This window comes from Neopsephotus bourkii, unplaced genomic scaffold (genome assembly GCF_033783945.1).
Source record: "Neopsephotus bourkii isolate Nb327-2 ecotype Australia unplaced genomic scaffold, CSIRO-AGI_Nbou_v1 NB_196, whole genome shotgun sequence".
NCBI classification, from domain to species: domain Eukaryota; kingdom Metazoa; phylum Chordata; class Aves; order Psittaciformes; family Psittacidae; genus Neopsephotus; species Neopsephotus bourkii.
In genome coordinates this window covers 14,275,034-14,288,047 of record NW_026900709.1, presented here as the reverse complement: position 1 = coordinate 14,288,047, position 13,014 = coordinate 14,275,034, and the positions used below count along the sequence as shown (strand labels likewise).

The following is a 13,014-nucleotide window of genomic DNA, read 5'->3' as shown; positions in this document are numbered from 1 at the left end:
CAGCAAAGCTCTTAGACATTAAGTATAACTTGAATTGCAATTGAGAGCAATTATTTGAATAGCAACCCTCAAGTATTTTAAGCTACAATCACAATAGAATGCAGTGATGGATTGAGATTTTATATAACTATTTTTAAAGCAACAGATTTGACTTCTAAACACTTATCTTACAGCTCAACTCATTCCCTAAATCACCATTCGCTTTTCCTTTCACCTTATGCTTTTACCCTTTCTCTTTGGGTCTACTCCTACTACTCTCTGTCATTTCTTACATATGGATTCTTTTTGTGGAGGCCATATATAAAATGAAAGTGTGGTGATAGCTAGCTTTCCTTTAGGTAGCACATGTAGCAAAAGTAGTAACAACATGATGGGATGGGGATAAGTGCATTTTTTTAATACATTTGAAGATGTCCTTAAAAAAAAAAAAGGTTAAATACTTGGAACATTAATAGTAGCTTTTGGCAACCTATTAATATACCGACTGTAAATTCCTCTTCCTACCCAAGGTAGTTCAGTGTATGCAGAAAAGGTAGCAGTAACTTGGTAAATAGTTTTCCTCTATTTAAAACTTCATGTGTTCTGGCTTACTGACTTTCAGATTAGTGCAGGACTGGATAGCAAGTGGAAAATCCACCATCTAAAAGAAGCACAGTCACTCAGTAGGCCACTGAAATTTGAATCTTTATCACTGGCATTTCTATAAGTAATCACAGTATATTCCTTAAAATTGGACACTTCAGTGCTTTATTCTTTACATTGTCTACAGTATGAGATCAGAACATATAAATAGATTCTTATGTCACCTCTTTCTGAGGAGTCCATTCAAAAATAGAATAATTCAGAGCCAGTACATAAAACTGAAGTAATCAAGATAGCAAGTTCCTTACCTATAGGCAAATTTCAACAAATTATGTCTAACAAAAAATAGAATAAATGCTGTTAAGTAGGGTGTTCCACACAACAGTCCATGTCTCAATTCAATAATTGCCCCAACAAGAACTCACATATGGTTACAAAAGCTTGACATGAATTGAACCCTGCATTAATCAGAAAGAAAAAACAATTATTCTTGTTTTAGTTTTCATTTGGCAACTTCTGCAAGTGTTGCATACATTAGCCTCTAATTAAGCACCTCTTGGCACTACCTCAGTGCTTTTTCGATAAGTGGCATTTATGTTAATTCTATCCTTATTAAGCAGATGTCTTTGCCATTCACTGTCATTAGGTTGTCTGGGTAGAAATCCCAATAAAACAGTATGCAAATTAAATTTATCCTGAGTAAAAGGAGTTTATGGTAATCATAACGCCTTCCAATGACTTTTTCACAGCAGGAAACAGCATCTTCAGAGAGTAAATCTGAGCTCTATCATTACAGCTGGTGTGATAGTGCAAGAAAATCATCCTTCAGAAGCCCCACTAAGACAGGGATACCATTTGCAAAATAAGGCTGGGGCAGTTGAAGACTGTCATGTGGGGGACCCTGTGATAATGAAAAAGGCAGGAACAGGAGAAGATGTATGGACAGAGAATTGGTTTGTTTGAAGGAAAAAGTTCTGGACAGTGCTAAGCATACAGTTCCTCTGCCCCAGAGTATAATCCCTGTCAAAACAGCACCATCCTTACAGAGACCATTAAATGGACCATTCGCCTATACAGTGATTCACCGTATCAAGGATTTAAAGAATATGGATTAGTTTGGAATGCTACGGTAAAAGATAATGAACTTATGGAGAACTTACTTAGAAAGAACTGAAAGAGAATTAACGTATTTAAAATTACAGATCCACTACAATGTGGGAAAATGTATTAGCAGTCCCCCAAAATGTCTGTATAATTATAAACTGTTATTCTTTTTTGGGTACACTATTACAGGTAGTAATACTAAGAAACCAAAAGACAAATTAACAAAGAGGTTTGGAACAACAAACACCAGTCTCAATCTACTTAATAGGAAGCTACAGTAAATTGCATTCAGTCACCTATAAAAAAAATTCATCACAAGACTAGGTTGACAAATTAATATCAAGGCATAAAATCTGAAAAGAGTATTCCTAGAATTACTAATTGACACTGCTTACCAAAATCTCCAAATTACAAAGTACCAAATAAAAACCCCACTGCAGTCTTGAAAAATGGGAATAATGCTTACTGCAAGACAAAACCTGAGACTTAGAGAAGTCTGCGGGCGGAAAAATCAAACCCTAAAGACAACAAACGGTAATATTTTATGTCAAAGCAATTTGTAACTATTATTCCAGATTTCCAGTTTTGACACATGCTTTTCTGAACACAGGAAAATAAACTGAATGAAAATGCCTTCTGCCTTAGTGGCAAGCATCTCAGAAATCTGTCCATAAAATAACTTACATGAAAAATCTCTTAAGTAGGGCCAATATTCCTGTAATTTATGTTAAAGGTTGACAAAAAAAGATTATTTTTAAAATTCCTACTAAGATATATTCCCAAAATAGTAATGTAGATAAATTTTCTAGTTCATGGAATTGCTACTGCAGAGATAAACGTAAGAAAAAAACAAAAAATAAAACAGAAATAGTCTACAATAAAATTAACAGAGGCAAGGAAAATGCAACTCAAACTCATATTGGTCCCTAGCTTGCAAGAATAAGAATAAGAAACAGTAAATTCTGAAGTTTTTTAGCTGTTACCCGTAACTACAGAAAAACACATCAGGAATAAAAAAAAAAAAAAACAAAACCCAAAACTAGATGAGTTCTTTCTTGAAGATGCCAACAGTAGCTGAAAACCCAGTAAAATTTGAGTTTTTCTTTTTTCTAATGCTGCAGAAGTTAGATCATCATTAAAGTGATTCTTGGTGTTGACTACTGAAAGCCACACAATGTTGTGGCAACATGATCCTGCGGCTGTTCTTATGCATGCCAGGTATTGGCTGGTTGCAGAACTGGAGGAGATGAATGATCAGGGTGACCTAACAAATGCTCAGTTGCATTTTTTTATTTCTCCTCTCCCTCCCGCATCCTTCATTTCTCCCCTGCATGGGCCATTTCTGCATTACAGAATCATAGAATAGTTAGGGTTGGAAAGGACCTTAAGATCATCAAGTTCCAACCCCCCTGCCATGGGCAGGGACACCTCACTCTAAGCCATATTACCCAGGGCCTCGTCCAACCTAGCCTTGAACACTGCCAGGGATGAATCATTACAGATAGTCCATAACAGATTTCAGACATAATGGTCTGTTTTAAATAAAAATTTCAACATTAATACTGGGTTGCAATTGTACCTGATAACCAACTCTGAACGAGGTTGTAAAACAAACAGCAGTCTGAAGCCATAGACCTTCCAATACAAAATACTCCATTCATTTCTGCCACCTGCTGCCTTCTAATACACTTGGCATGTATCTCATTCCTCTCAGCATACCCATGTTCTGGCCAAATTCTCTATCCTACCTGTGCTACAACTGCCTACCTGCACTGTCATGCCTGCACTGTAACCCAGCCTGGTCACAGAGCTTATCTTACTGGCACTGTGCCACCCTGCCATTTCTAAGTAGCATATACAGCCTGAAAGTACCCAGCAGGCTAGTGAGGAAGGGTACAAGGAAGTCTCATGAAGCAGGACAGCTGTTTTCCTCACTCCAGAAATCTTTCTTTTGCTATTATTACCCTGCAAAAATACTTTCCATAATAGCAAAGTAAAATATGCTTCTAACTGTAAAAACAATTAGGGAATAATTCAGTTAGATTCACACCAATTACCTCCTGTAAACATGATAAATAAAAGTCAACAAACCGCACAGTATTGGTTAAGACCCCTTATATCACCTTTAAATGTAACCATGTTTAGGTTTTCCAGTGTGTTGAGTGTACCTCCTGGCCTATCTGCTAAAATTATCCACTATACTCAAGATTACCTTTCAAGTTCAATTTGATATAAGCAGTAGCAGCAGTGCTCTTTTCAGTGAGGGGAGGAGGAGGGAGGAAAGACTGATGTGACGTACATAGCTGATGATTGGTGATACCACAGGTACTTTTGCTGAAAAAAATGGGTTTACAATACCCATGGTAATAAAACACCTTCAGCTTCTATGGTCTAATCAGTCATTTGTTTCAGTGCTGACATATCATGCAAAAATCTTTCAGCTAATCTCAAGCAAAAGCTACCATACCTCACAGAAGTAGACAGATTGTTATAAAATTACGAGTTTCCACAAGACATAACCTATTGTATATGCACAGGAAGGAATATTTTTGCAAAGAATGGCTACAGGTCAATAAATAAAGTACAGTAAATACTTAAGATAAAAGCTATCAGCAGCAATGAGAAAAGCAGAAATTTATTAAAGATGGGTGAAGCACAGTTGTCCTGGATTGGTAATGATGCACACATTTTAAAAGTACATTTCCAATGCTTGTTCACTGTTACTTTCAAGAAATTCAAGGTGAATGTATTAATTGATTATATGCCACTGTGAAAATGGCTTCTACAATTCATTGTAAGAGTTCTATTTGAGGATTGATTAAGTTGGATGACATTAATATTTTTTATTATTATTTTTAAATAGTTACTGGAAAATATTGTCCAGTATAAGACAATAAATTCAGAAGTCAAATTTTCTTGCCTCTTACACACCATGTGTAATATCTAAATGTAAAAGCATTTAGGAGCTACTTCAGTAAAATCATATACAAGGGTAGCATCAAATTAGTATACAATAATAAAGCTGCCTGCAAACAATAAAAGGAATTAGGCTAGCGAAGGCAGTACATTTTGTAAACCCCTGCCATTTAAGCAATAAAGGGCTCTGGCAAATAAGTTCCACAAAATCTTTGCTGGAGAGATTAATGTAGTCACCAGACCAACCGCTTACCCACCTTTTTTTGCTATCACACCTCTTTTACAGCAACAGCAGATGTGGATCTGCTGTGAACCTTCCCTACCACCCTTGGGGTGGGGGGGGAGTATATTTTTGCTACTCCAGCTGTTTATTTACTTAACATTAAGAGCAAGCCTTTACAGTTGTTGTGTCCAAGTCCATACTGAGTAGTGCATTGGAGGGAAGGAGGGAGAAGCACCCCAGAAACACCAGCTTTAACACATTAAAGTCTTGCTTAGCAATAATTCACTCATTTTCTCTTGAAGGGCTGAGGCATTATGAGATACTAATGATGCCATGTAAACTCTCTAGGAACACTAACCTGCTATTCTGATAAGCTAAATTCAGTCAGTAGGTAACAACAGAATTGAAAACCAAATTTCTGAAGCAGAAACATCCAAGCACATCTGTTCTCAAGTAATCATTTGGTTTTATGTAGTCTTACATACTAGTAAATGAAATTAATAAAATTTCCTCTGTGAACTTTTCTATGTAAAAATAGTGTTTAAACAAGCAACTGCTGTCTTTCATTGCGATCCTTACAACCACCTCCACCCCTCTCTTGTGGAAGAAACCACATGCAAGAAATGGCAAAAGAATACTTCCAAGCATCACTGTCTGTTGAATGATAAGCCATGAATCCACAACCTGCAGTGCTACAGAAACTTACCTTAGCGCATTCTGGAGAATGTCTTCCCAGAAATAGCACCCCCTTCTAATCTGCTGCCTCTTCAACCTCTCTCCTCTCCCCAAAACCCACACCTGTTTCCTACCAAAAGCTTTTAACATGCATCCTCTTGATGTTTTCTAACAGGAAGCAGAAAATGAAAGAAGTTCACATTCACTAACATCAAAGAGTCAGCCTGGGAGCCATTCCACCAGTACTCCAAAGGAATCTAGTGTGAAAAGAGGGAGAGCAATCTTTGAAAAGATGTCATCAGAAAACGGCCTCAGCAACAGCTCTGAAGGTTAGTTAGCATTACCATGTTGATCTGATGTCTCACTGTAAGGCAATGGTCTCTAAACCTTTCTGATGCTGCACCACTATCATTAAAACATTTTTGAGTATATGTGTATATGTATTTATTCACAAACTCTACTAATACATTATGGCAACATACACAAAGAGATATTAAAAATACTAAACAGGGAGGATGGATGAAATGAAAAAAATCCTTTCAAGAATGTTTATTTACAAAAAATTGTTCTTGAACCCCAATGGATGGTCTTGCACAGCACCTGGCTTGATACATCCTAGTTTGGAGACCACTGCTTGACAGTATCAAAGAGCGTCTATACCTGCATTTTGATTTAACAGAGAAAGAACATGGATGATACAGATTTCTGACAGAAAATCGCTTACCAACTTGTGAGCATCTAGGACTTAACTTTATGTAAAACAATAGATAATGCAAATAGCATAAAGAGACTCGTCCACTCCGCCAATAAAATTAATAAGCCATCTACACAGTATCACCCACTATGACTCCACCCTTTTTTAAAATGAATATTTTAGCCTACATGTTTAGGAATTCCAGACTCCATCAGATCAAAGGCAAAAGAAAATTACAGTGCACAAGACTCTTTTTAGCTAACGCTCCTAAATTTTTTATGCTCCTTGTCCATATTAAACACATGATCTTTTATAGGTTTAACTTTCAGCCATTGGTTATCTTTTTTTTCCTTACCAAATTAAAGAGAATCTTCTTGGAAGGATGATTATATATCATAATCGTATCAGCCCATAACCTTCTCTTCCATCAACTAGATTCAGCTGTCATTCTTCATGTGGGAGTATTCTTCTGTGCCTCTTCTCTACATCTTCAAGTCTTTCAGATAACTTTTTCTAATATATAGCTGTAAGATCCTTTTTGTTTTGCTTCGCCTTTTAGACTCTCCTTTCAAAGCTGTCCTTTTTCCTAACAGGAGAATAGAATCCTCCATTCCATACCCACTTTGCCTCCGAGTCTAAATGGGGCACAGTATGTTTCAGAAGCATTTTTTGTCCACCAGGAATAATAAAGAATATGAACTATGTAAAAATGCACAGTCAACAATTCATGTCTCTTACAAATGAAGCTTTTTCTAAAAATGTGACAGACCCATAGGGGATAATGTTTTTTGATGCTCCTGTGAGAGCTATAATACCCCATTTTGCATTCAGAGACTCTTATGAGAAATAAATTCCCTATAGACTCATTTGACTGTTTGAAAGAACTGGTGAAAACTCTTAAACTTCTCATAGCTGAACTTAGGCACTGAAATCTGCAACTCTGCACTTGAATAAATATTCAGATCCTGAAAAATATAAGATAATGCTGATCCTCAGATTATTTCTCCCATCACCATAAGATCTGAGTTTTCTATAACCAGTGATAATATATGTCAGCTTGCTTCAATTTTTCAGCAAGAAACACTAGAGTGCTATGAAACTTTTTAGCTAAATGTTTCAATTATGACAAAAAACTTACTTTCTTAGAAGAGGTATCAAGCAACATTTACAGCAAGCTCTGTGTCTGAGTACCAATAATTTGTATTTCTCCCCTGTAAAGCAGTAAGGCAATGCTCATACTGCTGTTCAACCTATCCTGAAAACCTAGAGAAACTAGGACAAACCCATAAGGAATAACTACTGTAGTCATATCATTGTAAAAATATGTCAGAAAGACAGGATTCACCAGTCCTATCATGCACAGATTTGTCAAGCTCTATTTACTTTACAGAATTGATGGAACATATAGTTAATAAAATAATTAAATTCTCTGAAATAGATACTATTACATGAGTCCCACATGTCAAAAGCAAAAAGATTCTTGTTGGCACACCTCACCTTGGTAAACATAAGGCTCTTCTTACAGACTCTTTCATCAAAAGCACACATTCATCTCTGAACAAATCCAAAGATGTTACACCTTTAAAGGCATTTGAATGAGCAAAAGTGTAAAGCAAAAGGAGCAAAACAAATGAGTGAAAATTTAGATCATATAATCTCTCATATCAGCACAGAGTTTCACATTATGTTATAAACCAACTAGCTTCTAAAGAGTTTTAATGCTAACAAGAGAATAGTTTCCATTACCTTCACTCCCCAGGTGGCTAATAATATGCATCTATTAAAATGTTTTTTAAAACAGTCCATTAAATTCATTGGCCCCAAATCAGCAAGGAATTAAATCACATCTCTAGCTTTAAGCACAAGTATTCCTATTGCGCTTAATGAGACTATTCACATGCTTATGATGAGATGGAATCCAACAATCCCTTCTTGAATCAGAATAATACCAGGAAAGTTTTTTAAATCCTAAATATTCCTGAGAATTAAAGCAACCTTGAACACCTAAACAGCTAAACAATTTTACAGTGAACAGGCAGAAAGACCAGATATGCCTTGGAATTCTTCCCTCTTTGGTGAGGTTCTCCTTCCCTGGCACACTGTTCTGTCCCAGGTGAAGAGATAGCTTTTTGGAAAGTCTCTTCTGTGGCTACATTTCATAATGTTGAAGGGAAAGCGTAGGTATTTCAAAAGAAAAAGGGGATTTGTTTATCTGTATCTTTTCTGTTCTCACTGCCTTAGTATAACAACACAATACTCAAAAGTGAAACAACTAAGAAGAAATGTGACTGACCAAGCACATGTTTTTTGCAATGCATATTACAACATGTATTACTATTAGGCTTCCAGAACAAGGTGTTGACCCCTGAAAATGCTATACAAACCTCAGGCCCTAAAACTAGCCACCAAGTTTTATGCTATATCCATGGGTATAGCATAAAATCAGTCCTGGCTTTTTGCTTGCTCCAGGAAAGGACCAGTGGAGCTGGTCTCCACTGAGTGGTGTATTTCAGGAGGCTGGGAAATGGGTCTTTAAAAAACTATTAACAAACAAGCAAAAAATTCCTAGGAGAGGATTTTGAAGATTTTTTTTTTCTTTCTATAGAAAAGACCATTCTGTAAATGGTGTGGGTTTGTACTCAATGGTAGAAAAGGTAAACGCACTCTAGTATGTCCTTGGTGGTTTACACGCACATTATGAGACAGCCACACTATACAAAGAGAAGCTACTAATTTCCCAGCTAAATTATGGCAAGCAAGTTGATTTGCTTAATTTAATAAATCTGGGAATGATCAGAAAGATTAAAAATTATAATTTATAAGAAGTAAATATAAATGTCATTTCAAAAGAAAAAAAAAAAGGGCAGTGAAAAAAAGTCATGTGCTACAACCAAGTGACAGGGCACACTCAGGAAGACAACGTGTGAGCAGTGCCAGAATATACAAGAATACAAGTAAACTGCCAATGGCTAGCCGAAAGCACAGATCTGAAGTTACCTCTCCAATTTCTTTCCTGTTTGGGAATGGATTTTAAGGTTTTAGTTTGGGTACCTAGTGGCTTGAATTAACCACATGGAACAGGAGGACATGTCTACACTGTTTCTTCATTCTTTCGTTTTCCTCAACTTTGAGAAATTCCAACATATGTATCATGCTTGTGGGGGGACAGGGTGGGTTTTTTAAGATAATTTTGTTGAGCTACAGCCTGTTTCTGTAATTCCAGAAAATTAAAAAAAAAAAAAAAAACAAAAAAAACCCCACAAAAACCAACAAAATCCAAAACAAAAACAAAACCCAAAACACCAATGCAGGTTGCAACAGATTTATTCTGGCCTACTATATAAGGACAAGCAGAAATGTAGACAAACTTAGGGAAGATTAGGGTGCTCTGATATCTGCAACACAAGCACAAGGATTAAAAAATTAGATTCTCAGAGCTTTCCTAAAAATATACCTTCTTGAAGTCCTAAAATTCCCTCTCCTCCCAAAAACGGGAGTATACTGGTTACAGAAATCCAGTGTTATGCAATCCAATTTTGCATGCACTGCAGAAGAACTTCCAGCCTGTGGGATTATATGAAATCTTTTCTGCCTCTTATCACAAAGAAGAGGGATACTCACAACGTACTTCTCTGAAACAAGAAAGCAGGATTATCTTTATGCTAAATTTAAGGCACTTTTCTGGGTATACGGAATTCTTCAAATACAGTCATATGACTGTAGATAGCAGCACAAAAACTTCCTAATGCTAGTAACTCAGTGCTGCTTTTTCAGGAGTACTCTGAAGTGTTTTCTCCACATTCACTGTGACTGAATTGCAGACAATAGATAATTCAATAACGTTTACAAGCTGAGCTAAGGTTAAAAAGTAGGTAGCAATTTAGATAATTTTAAATACAGTTTTAGTAGTACTAAACCAACTAAAACATACTCTAATGCAGTATCAGCAAACAACTGAATTCTATGGATTCTCTTTTATGCAAATGAATACTAAAATGTACAAAGCTAATTAGAACATAATATATCCAAATATAACAGCTTATTTCTAGAACTTTTACAAAGACTTTTTATAGTATAAAATAATGCAAATGTAGCACTGCACTTTGTTATTTCCTCAAGAAATTTGCCTCGGTTTCAAAATCTTCACTACATTATGCTCTCCTGTACTCAGTAAGTTCTAAATTGAAAATAAGATAGAGTTGCTAAAAATTTTATAATAATTCTCCTTTCTACTACCTCTTTTCTTTCAATATTTGGAAAAAATTTACAGGTTTCCTTAGAAAATATGATGTCTGTTTGTATTTACAGTGGGTTCTCACAAACGTGTCAGAGGACTATTTAAAGAGAGTGCTTCCAGGGCTGATAACACACTGCTGGATGTCCAGGAAACTGTCTCCTTGAAAGAAAGAATGGCTATGTACAAGGCTGCTGTGTTTGAGATAGAGGGTAGCAACTCCTTTGCTCATGTAAGATGTCACCATTCCTTATCTTCTTAGGTGTGTTTGCCTTGCATAGTGACATATCCTATATTCTTTATGCAAGCCGACTGATGGAGATCAAAATTTAAAAACTAAATTACCAAAAAATCAGCTCAGCAAATGAATTGATGCATCAGTCTCTGTCCCCACTGAACGAGATTTTTCATGATATACACTTTTGGTCATTTGCAAAACTCCCTTTAATACTATGGAATGGCTGTTCTTTTTATTACACTGTTGCATTAACTGGATTGATTAGGACCATAGGTTTGCAACAGATTACCAACACAGTTATTCTTTCATCTTATAACAGCAAAACCCAGCAGTTTCAGCATTACTAAAAATATTACCAAATAACAAAATCATATTCAAAAGCACATTAAGTTTAGCCTTCTTGCTGTTCACACTAAAGAATTCAAAATTGCTGCATTTTGAAATAGCAGCTCGATGAGATAAGGTGTATGAGAAAGTATTGCTTTATAATACATTAACATAAAATTGGCATTATCTGAAAAAATATTTATTTAAAATCTTTTAAATGTGTCTTAGTCATCTCTCTACATATCTGTCAATAGGAATTAAGTATTTTACAGCAAAATTTAATATTAATACCAAGTTGAACATAAAGTATTTGGCTAGCAGAATTTATAATCTATTAAAATAGAGCAAGACCACTGCACATTTGATTATCAGTCAGGAATGTCTGAAAAGCAGGCCTTCAGATCTTAGCCAGGAAAATCTGCCCAGTTTCACATAAATACTAAGGAACAAAAGGTGTATTTTTACCATATCTTAAAATCCTACATAGAAGTTATAGACAAATCCCCTTGTATCAGAAAATGAAGGCCTGCTACAATGTTGGAATAACAATAGCCTTTATTTATACTAAATATTCTGCACATGGAAAAAAATAACTTTTTTCTTACTATAAAATAGGGCAGAGCAATTTCTGTAAATCAGAGAGCATAATAGGCAAAAGAAGGACTTCAGCTCAGCTCTCACCAGCTGGCATCTTTCTCAGTATACAACAATCACTATAGGATTCCCAGTCTTACCTGCACTTTGATTCTTGAAGGAAGTGGTCTGCAGTAGCTGAAGGGACCTTCTGGGTCCTTATACAGCCCAAAGCTACATGGTGAAAACAGCCACCAGTCACAATCAGAGTCCAGGTGTTTTCCAATAACTCAATCCCTGCCTGCTGCCTTCATTATTTCCTAATTGCCTGCATGTATTTGGAGTAGATTCCTGCAGTTCACCTGGCTGAGAAGAAACAGAAAAGAACTGTGCGAAGCCTGAGCCAACCTAACTGTGGAACACAGGAACTACTTCATTTGCAGTCTAGAACTCCTCCCAGTTTCTTGATGAAATGGATGGTTACTTGAGAAAGGAACTGTATATCTGGTCAAGGGAATTACTACATTTCCTTGAAGGTCCCATAACTGCATTTAACCCTTCTGAAGTTCTCCAAAGGGCTGGCAAGGTGTGCCTGGAATGCTCATTTACTAAAATAACTACTTTTCACATTCATATATCCATGCACACATGGAACTGTGCCATTTTTGTCATGGGAAAAAAAATATCCATTTTTTATAATCTGCTTACTTACTCATCAGGGGTAAGCACTAACCCTAACTTTACTTCATAACCTTACTCACAAGACTGTTTCTAATTATTGGGTGTTTTATTTTCTGCATACTGATTAATAAGCTCAAAAGCTGAAAGCTTAATTTTAGTACCATCTAAGAGGTAACACATAAGGGACACAACTAGAACAGGGAGCCTGAGGATAAGAGCACTCTTGCGACCTTCAGTACTGCTAGTGAAGAAAGATCATCTCACAAAGGCCTGCTTGAAACTCTCTGCATGCTCTTCAACAATACCTATGGAAAAACAGAATTTATGATTGTCTGAGTCATTCCTGTAAAGACAGATTACTACACGGTTGAAAATACATGGCTGACCCCTAAAACTTCAGAGGGAGCCACTGAGTCCTCAGACATTAGTTTAGGCAAGAGGAGTATGCAGTTACACCAGCAGGATCAACGTGACACAAGAGCATTTAGCAGCTAATAGATCACAAATATTATCACAAATATAAAATCAAATAGATGGCAAAATTCCAAAAGAACTTTATAATTTGCAGGTCCTAATTTTTGGCTGAGGAGTGAAAGTCAACCATTCAATAGTTAATGTTTACTGTATGTATGATTCGTATGTTGCTGAGAATGCCTGAAAAATAACTCTTACTATTGTGCCTATTCTGAATGCTAATGTTAATTTATCTGTCAATCCATTAGGTAGGGTTAACAGATTCACATCAGTGGAAGTTGCTTGTAAAAGGC

General features: G+C 36.2%; 1 protein-coding gene across 1 annotated transcript in view; it reads left to right on the top strand.

Annotated features, from left to right (window-relative positions):
• XIRP2 (xin actin binding repeat containing 2) overlaps positions 1-13,014 on the top strand; it is a 41,718-nt gene that overhangs the window by 14,384 nt on the left and 14,320 nt on the right. Inside the window, exons 3-5 of the mRNA XM_061375619.1 lie at positions 1,332-1,518; positions 5,676-5,829; positions 10,503-10,660. Coding sequence (XP_061231603.1) covers positions 1,332-1,518; positions 5,676-5,829; positions 10,503-10,660 — 499 coding nt within the window. The remainder of the gene's footprint in view (positions 1-1,331; positions 1,519-5,675; positions 5,830-10,502; positions 10,661-13,014) is intronic.